Source organism: Scyliorhinus canicula, chromosome 17, assembly GCF_902713615.1.
Source record: "Scyliorhinus canicula chromosome 17, sScyCan1.1, whole genome shotgun sequence".
NCBI lineage: Eukaryota > Metazoa > Chordata > Chondrichthyes > Carcharhiniformes > Scyliorhinidae > Scyliorhinus > Scyliorhinus canicula.
The window spans coordinates 108,981,927-108,995,574 of record NC_052162.1 but is presented as its reverse complement, the minus strand read 5'-3'; the positions used below and the strand labels follow the sequence as shown (position 1 = coordinate 108,995,574).

General features: G+C 45.4%; 1 protein-coding gene across 5 annotated transcripts; it reads right to left on the bottom strand.

Moving 5' to 3' along the window:
• Nucleotides 1–3,519: 3,519 nt before the first annotated feature.
• Nucleotides 3,520–10,093, bottom strand: LOC119952119 (zinc finger protein 17-like). 5 transcript variants are annotated; one of them, XM_038775688.1, is made up of 5 exons: nt 10,010–10,076; nt 9,340–9,415; nt 9,155–9,233; nt 8,652–8,698; nt 3,520–5,387 (listed from the first exon to the last, which is right to left on the bottom strand). In XM_038775688.1, the coding sequence occupies exon 5, from the start codon at nt 5,277–5,279 to the stop codon at nt 4,017–4,019; it is 1,263 nt and encodes a 420-aa protein (XP_038631616.1). In that variant the 5' UTR covers nt 5,280–5,387; nt 8,652–8,698; nt 9,155–9,233; nt 9,340–9,415; nt 10,010–10,076; the 3' UTR covers nt 3,520–4,016. The 5 variants fall into 5 exon arrangements, with proteins under 5 accessions (XP_038631616.1, XP_038631619.1, XP_038631617.1 ...); XM_038775691.1 differs by lacking the exon at nt 8,652–8,698; XM_038775689.1 differs by lacking the exon at nt 9,155–9,233 and having other exon boundaries at nt 10,010–10,069.
• Between the last annotated feature and the right edge of the window lie 3,555 nt (nt 10,094–13,648).

Here is a 13,648-nt window from a genome sequence, read left to right as displayed (position 1 = left end):
TGTTTCTGTCCCTGTTTTATTTTCCTCCGACTTCCTGCATCGGTACCCACCCCCCTGCCACATTAGTTTAAACCCTCCCTAACAGCACTAGCAAAAACCTCACCTAGGACATTGGTTCCAGTCCTGCCCAGGTCCAGACCGTCCAGTTTGTACTGGTCCCACCTCCCCAGAACTGGTTCCAATGCCCAGGAATTTGAATCCCTCCCTCTTGCACCATCTCTCAAGCCATGCATTAATCCTATCTATCCTGATATTCCTACTCTGACTCGCTCGTGGCATTGGTAGCAATCCTGAGATTACTACATTTGAGGTCCTACTTTTTGGTTTAACTCCCAACTCCCTGAATTCAGCTTGTAGGCCCTCATCCCGGTTTTGACCTATATCGTTCATGCCCATATGCACCACGACAGCTGGCTGTTCACCCTCCCCATCCCAGAATGTCCTGCAGCTGCTCCGAAACATCCTTGACCCTTGTATCAGGGAGGCAACATACCATCCTGGAGTCTCAATTGCACCCGCAGAACCGCCTGCCTATTCCCCTTATGATTGAGTCCCCTACCACTAGAGCCCTGCCATTCATCTTCCTGCCCTCCTGCGCAGCAGAGTGAGCCACGGTGCCATGAACCTGGCTGCTGCTGCTTCCCCCTGGTGAGCCTTCTCCCTCAATATTATCCAAAGCGGTTTACCTGTTTTGCAGGGAGATGACTGCAGGAGACACCTGCACTGCCTTCCTACTCTTGCTCTGTCTTTTGGTCACCCATTTTTCTATCTCCCTCAGTAATTTTCACCTGCAGTATGACCAACTCAGCAAACGTGCTATCCACGACCTCCTCAGCATCGCGGATGCTCCAAAGTGAGTCCATCCGCAGCTCCAGAGCCGTAAAGCTGTCTAACAGTAGCTGCAGCTGAACACACTTCTTGCACGTGAAGGAGCCAGGGTCAGTGGACGTGTCCCTGAGCTCCCACATCGCACACAAGAATCATAACACGGGTCTGGGATCTCCTGTCATGTCTTAAACCTTAGGTTAACTTTAAAACTACAATAGCACAAAAGAAAAACAAACAAAATAATAAAGGAAAAACTACTTACCTGTCACTTACCAGGGATAAAAAGCACCTCCCTTGGCTCACTTGGAGAACTCATTGGGAGTGAGTTCCAAATTACTCTTTTAAATTGGCCTGAGGTGAATCCCCCCACCTGCTAAATGGAGTGTGTGTTTCCCCGGCAGCCGAGTGCTCGGTGAATCCCGCCTGTCTGCAGAGCGATCAGTCCAAGTCACTTTGGAAAGTGACATTTGGATCTGCTTCCACCAGTCATTCAAACTTGTTACTCACTGAGTAAAATAATCTCTCATCTTTTGGGATCTTTACCCAATTATTTTAAAACCATGTTCTGTGGTCATCAACTATCCTGCCAATAGAAACAATTTCTCCCTATAGAGAAATACAGCACAGAACAGGCCCTTCGGCACACGATGTTGTGCCGAACTTTTGTCCTAGGTTAATCATAGAATTTTGGACACTAAGGGCAATATTTCATGGCCAATCTAACCAACCTGCACATCTTTGGACTGTGGGAGGAAACCGGAGTACCCGGAGGAAACCCACGCACACACGGGGAGGATGTGCAGACTCCACACAGACAGTGTCCCAAGTCGAAATGGGACCCTGGAGCTGTGAAGCAATTGTGCTATCCACAATGCTACCGTGCTGCCCTTAAGAAGAAGTTAATCTACACTCCATTATTCTACCCTAATCCATGTACCTATCCAATAGCTCCTTGAAGGTCCCTAACGTTTCCGACTCAACTACTTCCACAGGCAGTGCATTCCATGCCCCCACTACTCTCTGGGTAAAGAACCTACCTCTGACATCCCCTCTATATCTTCCACCATTTATCTTAAATTTATGTCCGCTTGTAATGATGTGTTCCACCCAGGGAAAAAGTCTCTGACTGTCTAGTCTATCTATTCCCCTGATCATCTTATAAACCTCTATCAAGTCGCCCCTCATCCTTTTCCATTCTAATGAGAATAGGCCTAGCACCCTCAACCTTTCCTCGTATGACCTGCTCTCCATTCCAGGCAACATCCTGGTAAATCTCCTTTGCACCCTTTCCAAAGCTTCCACATCCTTTCTAAAATGAGGCGACCAGAACTGCACACAGTACTCCAAATGTGGCCTGACCAAGATCCTGTACAGCTGCATCATCACCTCACGGCTCTTAAATTCAATCCCTCTGCTAATGAACGCTAGCACACCATAGGCCTTCTTCACAACTCTATCCACTTGAGTGGCAACTTTCAAAAATGAAATTATGTGGATGAAAATTCCTCAGCAATGCCCACACCCCTATTAACTCACTCCTGAACCTTCTCTTCTCTGAAGAGAACAATCCCAGATTCTTCAGTCCACAAACAGAATTGAAATGCCCCTCATCCCTGATACTACTCTGGGAAATTTGCCCTGCACCCTCTTCAAGGCCTTGACATATTTCCTAAAGTGTGGTGCTCAGAATTGAACACAATATTCCAGCTGAGGATTAATCAGTGATTTAGAAAGGTTCTGTATAACTTCCTTGCTTTTGTACTCCATGTCGCAATTAATGAACCGAGGACCCCATTCGTTTGAGATTTTAACAGCTTGACCAACTTGCGTTGTAACATTCAAAGATTTGTGTACATACACTCCCAGGTCACTCTGTTCCTGCACTCAGTTTAAAATTGGACCATTTAATTTATACTGCCTCTCTTCATTCTTCCTTCAAAATATATCTTCGACTGTGAATCACTTTGAGATGTTCTGAGGAGGTGAAAGATGCTAAATGAACACAATGGGGCCTCACGGTAGCATGGTGGTTAGCATCAATGCTTCACAGCTCCAGGGTCCCAGGTTCGAATTCCCGGCTGGGTCACTGTCTGTGTGGAGTCTGCACGTCCTCCCCATGTGTGCGTGGGTTTCCTCCGGGTGCTCTGGTTTCCTCCCACAGTCCAAAGATGTACGGGTTAGGTGGATTGGCCATGCTAAATTGCCCGTAGTGTAAGGTTAATGGGGGGATTGTTGGGTTACGGGTATACGGGTTACGTGGGTTTAAGTAGGGTGATCATTGCTCGGCACAACATCGAGGGCCGAAGGGCCTGTGCTGTACTGTTCTATGTTCTATGTTCTAAGAACATTTTCTATTTTACAGGTGATTTAAATGTGTAGGTTTTGATCCAAGGATTAAATTGGGATTGAAATTCATAGTTAACTATTTTATTGCAGAAATAACTTCAGCTGGGAGTCAGTGGATGAAGAGGAAAGATCCCAGACCGCGGTTCTTCAAGGTTCACTGCAGGCCCAACTTCTAATCAGCTCCACTCCCAGCTCAGGAGAGCTCAACAACTCCACATACACAGGGTGCAGTGGGACCAACATTCCTGCTTTCATGAACATCACTGAGAAAACTAGTCAATCAGTCAGATTGTTGTTTATGAAATCTTACTCTTTACAAACTGGCTGTCATGGAATAATAACAACTTGTATTTATGGAACACGTTTAATGTAATATAACATCCCAAGGTGCTTCAGAGGAGTTTCAGAAATAAAGAATAATTACATTGCATCACATGGGTAAATGGACAAAACTTTCATTGGGAAGGCAGGTTTCAACACATATCTTTAATCAGGGGAGAGACGTTCAAAGAGGTATTTCAAAGCTTCACACCGAGGTACGTCCACCAAAGGTGGAGTAATTACAATGAGGGATGTTCAAGAAGCCAGACTGAAAGAAGTGCAGATATCTCAGAGGGCTATGTGACTGGATTTACGGAGATAGTGGGACGGGGCCACTGCGCGATTTGAAAACTGAGATGGGAATTTTAAATTGAAGACATTGCTCAACTAAGAGCCAATGTCAGCCAGAGGGCACAGGGATGATGGGTGAGTGGGAGTTGGTGTGAGAAAGCACCCAGGCATCAGTTTTGGATGATTTCATGGTTCTGTGTGGTATCAACAGCAAAATCCAATCATTGGGGTTACTTGCAAATTTCCTGGTTTGTCAGCTGGTCGGATGACTGAGTGAAACTTCTCTCCCCAGTATGAACACGCTGGTGTTTAGTGAGGTTAGAAGATGTCTTGAACCCAGTTCCACAATGTGAGCAACTGAATGGTCTCTCATCAGTGTGAACACGTTGATGGGATATTAGTGCCCTCGAACCTTTATAGCACTTTCCACAGTCTGGGCATTTAAAAGGACTCCGAATCTTGTGAACTCGCTGGTGTCTCAGAAGGGTGGATGACTGAATGAAACACTTCCCACATGTGGAGCAGGTGAACCGTCTCTTTGCAGTGTGAGTGTGCTCATGTTTAATGAGGTTAGATGATGTCTTGAACCCAGTCCCACAGTGAGAGCACCTGAATGGTCTCTCATCAGAGTGAACAAGCTGATGGGACATCAGGTGCCCAGAACTTTTAAAACAGTTATCACAGTCTGGACATTTAAAAGGTCTCTCGTCTTTGTGACCTCGCTGGTGTCTCAGCAGGACGTATGACTCTCTGAATCCTTTCCCACAATCAGAGCAGGTGAACGGTCTCTCCCCAGTGTGAATGCGCTGATGTACACTGAGTTTGGATGATTTCTTGAACCCAGCCCCACAGTGAGAGCACCTGAATGGTCTCTCGTCAGTGTGAACACGTTGATGATGCATTAAGTCCCTGGAACTTTTAAAGCACTTCCCACAGTCTGGACATTTAAAAGGTCTCTCATCCGTGTGAACACGTTTATGGGACATCAGGTCCCCAGACCTCTTAAAGCACTTTCCACAATCTGGACACTGAAAAGGTCTCTCATCAGTGTGAACTCGGTGATGTTTCACCAGGGTTGATGACTCATTGAATCCCTTCCCACATGTGGAGCATGTGAACGGTCTCTCCCCAGTGTGAACTCGCTGGTGCGTCACCAGTCTGGATAATTGAGTGAATCCCTCCCCACATGTGGAGCAAGTGAACGGTCTCTCACCAGTGTGAACCCGCTGGTGTGTCACCAGGTGGGATGACTGAGTAAATCCCTTCCCACAATTGGTGCAAGTGAATGGTCTCTCCCCAGTGTGACTGCGTCGATGATTTTCCAACACCGATGGGGAACTGAACCCTTTCCCACAGTCCTCACATTTCCATGGTTTCTCACCGTTGTGATGGCATTTATGTTTTGACAAGTCACATGATCGGCTGAAACATCGTTCACACATAGAACACGTGAATGGCTTCTCCCCACTGTGAACGGTGCTTTTTACTTCCATGTTCAAAATCCAATGATTCTTGGGTTAATAGATTTGGTAAATCTGTCAGATGCTGATGTTGATGTTTGGTTTCAGTTTACTGACTGCAAATCCTCTCCTACTAGTGCCCTATGAAATTGATTTAAAACAGAAAAAAGGGAGTGAGAGAGATCCTACAAAAACACAAAGGCTGGTTCTGAAATCGAGCTGAACGAATCTGGTAATTTATGCTGCCGACACTAGGAAAAAGTGATCATCAAAATTGCTGGATTGATGCAAAAAGCTAACTGCTTCGTTCATGACTTTCAGGAAGATTCTGGCTTCTATGTAAGGAGGAAAGCTGAGCTGTGAGCAGAATGTGTGAAGGAGAGCTATCTTATATATCTACAACTAGACAGAATCTCATAAACCCTTAACTTGCTTCAACTGGAATGACCAATGTAGCAGGTGTAGGTGAACAGCATCACCTCCGATTTCCCATCCATATCCCACACTTTCTTGACTTGTCTGCGCCTGTATAGAAGACTGAACACCTTATCTTCAGCCCCTGCTACAAACTCCACTCCCTATCTAAGAACATCACCCCTCGTCCTGACAAATATCTGGGGCTGACCAAAATGTCATTGCCGTGGTGAAATATTTCAACCCTGGTGCAGCATGGAGGCTGGTGCAGCATGGTTTAGCACTGCGGCCTCACGGCGCAGAGGCCCCAGGTTCGATCCCGGCTCTGGGTCACTGTCCATGTGGAGTTTGCACATTCTCCCCGTGTTTGCGTGGGTTTCGCCACCACAACCCAAAAATGTGCAAGCTAGGTGGATTGCCCCTTAATTGGAAAAATCTATTGTGTACTCTACATTTAGAAAAAAATATATTTCAACCCTCGATGACCTTCTGACCATATATCTGTGCCATCTCAAATAATGGATTTGCATTTGTGAGAGGACTGAGATCTTACAACGTGCATTTTTGAGAAAATAGATTCAGATACCTTCATGAGTATTTCTAAGAAATTAAAAACTGGATAAAGACATGTTAAAAATAATATCTGGAATTATTGAATAAACTCACACCTCGTTATCTCTGAAGAGACACAACCAACACATTGTGGGATGCACAGACCAAATTAAAAGGAAGGTATAGAAATAGTTTTTCATAACCTAGGCTAGCCAAGAAGAGTCTAATCGTTTAGTAGGAAAAGGGCTCTTTCAAATCTGAATTGTTGAGACAATAAACCAACTTGGGTATCCAGAAGGTGGATGCACATTCATTGCCAAAGACAATGTGAAGAGGTAGGATTCATACAACATGGACCTCTAGATTGCCTCGGGTGATTTTGCCTCTCTGTAATGAAAAACGTCAACCTACCAGTTAACATCTTCAAGTGTAAAATACAGAAAAGGACCTCTTCCTAGATTGAATACCTGGCTACATCTGCACTTACACAGGAACATAGGAATTAGGAGCAGACGTAGGCAATTCAGACATTTGAGCCTGCTCCGCCATTCAATCAGATCATGGCTAATCTCGTCCTCGTCTAAATCCACCTCTCTACCTGTTCCCCATATTCCTGTAATATGTTTTTAAAATCAGAAATATATCTATCTCCTTCTTGAAACCATTAATTACTCAGACTACACTGCACAATGAGGCAGCGAGTTCCACAAATTCACCAATCTCTGCAAATAGTTGCTCCTCATCTCAGTTCTAAATCTACCGCCTCTCAACTTATATTAGTGCCCTCTGGTTCTAGATTCTAATCATAGAATTTACAGTGCAGAAGGAGGCCATATGGCCCATTGAGTCTGCACCAGCCATTGGAAAGAGCATCCTACTTAGGACCACGCCTCCACCCTATCCCTGTAACCCCACATCACCTTTTGGACACTGAGGGGCAATTTAGCAGGGCCAATTCACCTAACCTGCACATCTTTGGACTGTGGGAGGAAACCGGAGCACCCGGAGGAAACCCACGTTTCCTCCACAAAGGTCAAGCTAACCGGAAGAACGGGCAGACTGTGCACAGACAGTGACCCAAGCCGGGAATTGTACCTGGGTCCCTGGTGCTGTGAGGCAGCAGTGCTAACCACTGTGCCACCCATGATTGCCCCACTAGGGAACATTTGGCCCACGTTTACTTTATCAATGCATTTTAGTATTCTATATACCTCGATCAGATCCCCTCTCATCCTTCTAAACGCCAGTGAGTATAAGGCCAAACTGTTTAATCTTTCCTCATACATCAACTCTTTCATCCCCGGATTCAATTTGGTAAATCTCCTCTGAGCTGCCTCCAATGCCATCACATCCTTCCCCAAATAAGGAGACCAAAACTGGACACTAAACTCTTGATGTGGTCTCACCAACACTCTATGCAATTGCAATGACACTTCACTACTTTCTCCTCCAGTCATATTTGTAATAAACACAAACATTCCATTTGCTTTATGCTGCACCTGCATACAGATTTGATGCTACTCATGAACAAAGGCACCCAAATCCCTCTACCCAGATGCATTTTGAATCTGCTTCCATTTAGATAATTTGCCTATTCGGTGAAAATGGATAATCTCACACTTATCCACACCATACTCCATCTGCCAAATTGTGGCCCAATTTCCTAGCCTATCTATATCCATCTGTAAAATATTTACCTCCTCTTCACTGCCTGCTTTCCCACTATTTTAGAATCATCTACAAAATTTGCTATGTTACCTTCTGTCCTTGCTTGCAGATCATTTATATCGATTGCAAACAGTTGAGGTCCGAGGTCTGACCTCTGCAGCACCCAGCAAATTACCGATCGCCAACCAGAGAAGGCCCCATTTATTCTGATCCTCTGCTTTCGGTCAGTAAACCAATCCTCAATCCAATCGTCTACCTGCAATCCTCTGCGATCTCACCTTCTGGATCACTCTTTTATGTGGCACCTTGTCAAAGACTTTCTGGAAGTCTAGATTATACCACATCCACAGGTTTCCCATTATCCACCTTACCGATCGCATCCTCAAAGAACTCATATAAGTTTGTCAAGCATGACTTTCTCTTCAGAACCGTCGTGGGACACCCCAGTCCGCGACGCGGACGGCAGCCCAGCCAATTGTGCTGAACAGGTGCAGGACAACTCACGCCACCGTGGACCGGAACAATGACTTACCCTTCATGGAACCATACTGACAATGGGAGAATGTACTTTGTCTTTCCAAATATTCAGCCATCTCCTCTTTAATGATTGATTCCAGAAACCTTCCCACCACAGAGTTCAAGCAACCAGGTTATATTGGAACTTCTGTACAACCTCCAACAAGACTGATTTATCCCCAACCACTTATCCTATTGTGAAGTCACCTCTGCCCAAAAAGTGAAGTATACAGCATTAGTTTTCAACCTGCTTACCTCAATGAACGAATATCACACTCGACTTTGAGTCTGGTCTCTGGAACCTACAGAAAAATGATTTCAGTCTGTAGTCTCTGCACTGTGAATCTTTCTTTACTCTATCCATCATTCATTGTCTAAGTGGAAAGGGGATATGTTGCAACCACCCGCCACCCCGCCCCCCTGCCCCCCACCAGCACCACTACATTGTGAATGTGTGCAGTTCAGTTAATTCTATCTGGATTTGGTGCAGGTTTATTAACAGAAATTGGATTACACCAAATCAGAGGGGTTGGAAATTGCGCAACCATGTATAAAGGGGGAATCAAAATCAAAAGCAGCTTTGTTTATAGACAATGCTAAGGATGGTTGAAATTAATCCCACTCCTTTCCCTAATATATCCCAGTAACATTGCTCAACTTGGCACAGTCTCAACACATGTTCTAAAACCACTAATCCTCCTTTATTTACTCCAGATTTGACTGGCTGGCATCCCACATTCAACCAATGACAAACTTACATTCATATTAATGCTTGTCCTTTGCTCTGAGTCCTATTCATGCGCCCATCACCCAGTCCTCACTGGCCGACACAGGCACCTGGTTACATAGCAACACAATTTAAAACTTTCATTCTCCTTTCCAGAACCCTCCTTGACTTTCCAGTCACACAGATGTTTGAATCTTTTTCCACTGACACACTTACCTTCAGGTTCTGATGAATCGAATGACTCTGTCAGTTTGATCTGATCTATGGTTTGAGTTTCCCACCTTCAAATATCCTGTAAAAAAATCTATCATTGTCAGTACAATAGAAACATTTCTTGGTTTGAGTTTTCTGTGTTTAAATCCAACACCCCCCCCCCACCCCCCCCCCCCCCCAACCCCCCCCCCCCCCCCCAACCCCCCCCCCCCCCCCCAACCCCCCCCCCCCCCCCCCAACCCCCCCCCCCCCACCCCCCCAACCCCCCCCAACCCCCCAACCCCCCAACCCCCCCCAACCCCTATAAAGGAATGTCCAAAATCCATCAGTGCAGAGATCGAAATAAACAGCATTTTTTCTGCAGCTTTTTGGAGCAGGATGACTGCACATCTTTGGGTTGTAGAGGCCAAACCCGGGGAGAGTGTGCAAACTCCAAGGACAGTGATCCAGAGCCAGGATCAAACCTGGGATCTCGGCGCCGTGAGGCAGCAGGGCTAAACCACTGCGCCACCATGCTGCCCTCTACTTTGCACCTGAAAAGATAATGGCCATAAATGCGGGGCCTCCGACTCAGGCAGCTGTGCGAATACAGGAGCGATCAGTTTTTATTCTAATTAATGGCATCCTCCAAATGCTAATGAAGCCTCTCCACCCACTCTGCCACCTCCATTACCTTCGTATAATCGGCTCTTTTTGTCCGTTTGCAGAGACAAAAAACATACTCGCCTGCTGCTGCAGTACCTATCGTGCGCATGCGTTATTCGGGACGCGTATTGCGCATGCCCTATCTTCCAACCCGCAGCCCCGTCAGCGTGCATCGGCTCCTGTTGTGAGGATGGGGCAGGTTCTGTTTCGCTGCGAATATACTCGACATTGAAAGATTATATTGTTGAATAGAAAATCATGTTTTGTGATTCAGTTACGATTGGAACCGCAGAACCAAGATACAGAATTATTAAAATATACAATGCAACGGGCAGCACGGTGGTGCGGTGGTTAGCATTGCTGCCTCACAGCGCTGAGGTTTCAGGTTCAATCCTGGCTCTGGGTCACTGTCCGTGTGAAGTTTGCACATTCTCCCCGTGTTTGCGTGGGTTTCGCCCCCACAACCCAAAGACGTGCAGACTAGGTGGATTGGCCACGCTAAATTGCCCCTTAATTGAAAAAATGAATTGGGTACTCTAAAAAATTTTTTTAAATGCAATGCAGCAAAGTGCCCAGGAACTTAGTTCTGCCCTGGGTGCAATTAACAGCAGAACAAAACTCGACAATTAAATATGAACACATTGGACGCTCAGTTGCTGTAATGAATAGACATTAAATATTGAAACATTTTCTTAAGAATCAGAATGGACTGAATGTGGATCAAATGATTTTATTTTTTCTCAAGAGAGACTGGATAGGTTGGGATTGTTTTTTGGAGCAGAGAATTCTAAGGTGCGACCCGACTGAATTGTATTATGAGGGGCATAGAGTGGATAGAAGGTACTTTTCCCGTTAGCATATGGGTCAGTAATCAGTGGGCTTGGGTTTATCGTGTGGGGCAGGAGGTTTAGAGGAGATGTTAGAGGAAAAACATGTTCACCCAGAAGATGGTTGGTATCTGAAACTCATTGCCTGAAAGGTGGTACAGGCGAGAATCCTCACAACATTTAAGCAGAATGTAGATGAGCACTTAAAATGCCACAGTGTACAAGGCTATAGGCCAAGTGCAGGAAAATGGAATGGAGTAGAAAGGTCCTTAATGGCTGACACAGATACGAGGTGCCTCTTTCTATGCTAATAATAATATTCATTATTAGCATCACAAGTGGACTTACATTAACACTGCAATGAAGTTACTGTGAAAATCCCCCCGTCACCACTCTCCAGGACCTGTTTGGGTACACTCAAGGAGAATTCAGAATGTGCAATTCATCTAACAGCATGTCTTTTGGGACTTGTGGGAGGAAACCCACACAGACAGGGGGAGAACGTGCAGACTCCGCACAGACAGTGACCCAAGCCAGGAATCGAACCTGTGACCCTGGCACTGTGATGCAACAGTGCTAACCACTGTGCTACCATGAAGCTCATATAATAACTCTATGACAATTACAGAAGTACATGAAAAACTCAGTGAATCTGTTCAGCTACATTATGTGACTTAGTGGTCTCTTTCTCTCGTGTCACTGTGAATGAAATGACTGAGTGAATGTATTTATCTTTCAGCTGGTGACTGTTCTGTTCACGTTGGGATTTGGCCAGAAGTTTCCCAGATAAGCAACGAAATGAAACCCTTCTGTTAAAGAATTTCAATTTCTCCATACTCTTCAACTAATCAAAAGCAAAACACTTCAAAATGCTGGATGTATGAAATAAACACATGAAATGTGTCAACTCATTTATGTTATAAATAAACAGTTGTGTTTAACTTAAAAACCTAGTACCTGTAAGGCATTGGAGTAGTGAAGGGTAAAAGATCTCTGAATTTTTATATGAATTATTGGTTGATTAATTTGTGTTGGGACTCTGGTGCCTGTTGGGCTAATATTGACCACAGACTCGCCCAGCGTGTCGTAATAGTTAAGTTGGTGAAGCCTTTGCTTTCTGGGTGTTTGCCTCTCTTCAGGCCTCGCTCACTCTCGGTATTTGGGCCTGTGTATGTTCCTCTGTCTGTGTCAATGTGCTTCAGTTCCCCGAGGGGCTGAACACATCTTTACCACCACAAACCTTTTTCACATTATCCCAGAAGCTTCATGTCAAATTTTACAGAGAAAATGGAGTAGGATGAAATGTACAAGAGGAATTTGCAATGTTTGAAAAGAGCTGCAGCTACGAAGTGGTGATTGATGTGATTGATGTTTGAGAGGAATGCTTTGCAATATTGGGGCTTTTGTACGTCAGTTATCTTCTACATTTTCAAATTCAGGACAAGCTAAGGCACCAGATGGGAGACAGCATTTGTTTCTCTGTATTTTTGGATATTGAGCTATTGAGCAGGCGAGCCTGGCTAGCTGAGTTGGTAGAGCTTGAAGCTTTTAATTTCAGGGTCGTGGATTCGCCTGTTGGGCGCCATTGTTTTTAAACTTTGCTGCTCCCCTGGATGAACTTAGCTCCCCATTCCTCCGGTAGTGTCACCGCTCAAATTGAGTGTTTCTCCATTCAACTATGTTAATATCACAGTTACTCTTTTGTGAGTGGAAACTGCCTCCCCCTCGCTGGTTAGTGCTGAGGAGTTGGTGTTTTTACTGTCACAGCCTAGGTTCCATTCCTGGTCAGGGAAAGCATATTTTTACCAGTGTGTGAACTCTCACAATGAACAGGAATTCCTTATTTATTAAAAGAAACCAAATCTGGCAGCATCGGTGGAGTGAGAAACAACAATGCTAATATTCCAGCTGGACGATCTTTCATCAGAGCTGGAAAAGCAGTGATGCAGCAGGTGGAAAACAAGTCCAGAAGCAGAGGGTGGGTAGTGAAAGGACCAAAGGGAAGGACTAGGATAGGCTACAGGGCAGGGGTGAGAAATTGCCTGAAGATATGATGGTGCAAAATGCAGTTGGGAACGGGACAGTTGTTTGCTTCCATTGAGCAGGTTGTCCCCATGTCGGCTTTCTGGATTGAGCAACTCAACTAATTCCTCAGACCCACATCTACTAAATCTTGCACATAGAACATAGAACATACAGTGCAGAAGGAGGCCATTCGGCCCATTGATTCTGCACCAACCCACTTAAGCCCTCTCTTCCACCCTAACCCCCGAACCCAATAACCACTCCTCATCTTTTTGGACACTAAGGGCAATTTAGCATGGCTAGTCCACCTAACCTACATGTCTTTGGACTGTGGGAGGAAGCACCTGGAGCAAACCCATGCGGACGCAGGGAGAACGTGCAGACTCTGCACAAACAGTGACCCAGCGGGGAATCGAACCAGGGACCTTAGTGCTATGATATAGGTCATCAACCTTCGGCACCAGTTAATGATCCAGGTGGTACGCTTGGTTGATTTTCACTTTATAATCTCCGCACAGGTGGACAGAACTGTCCGGCTTCATAAATGACATGATCCAATCCACAAATTGCAACAGGTAGATGATTCCCAAGTTCTTCAAACGGTCCAGTTCTGTATTGAATTTTGGTTTCAAAGTGTAGAGAATGGGGCAGGCCCGAAAATAGCATGCTTGGGCCTCTAGATTTGCTGATATCTTGGCAGAGCGCCCCGCCTTGAATGGTACCCCGAATGGTACCGAGACCTTCCTGTATTACCCCCGCGTCCAACCTGCTGGGGTACATCCAACATATTTGCTGCCAGTCCACCGGGCGATGTT

Excerpts from the sequence above, each read along its gene's own strand:
- LOC119952119 (XM_038775692.1), bottom strand. The coding sequence starts at position 5,279 with ATGGAAGTAAAAAGCACCGTTCACAGTGGGGAGAAGCCATTCACGTGT.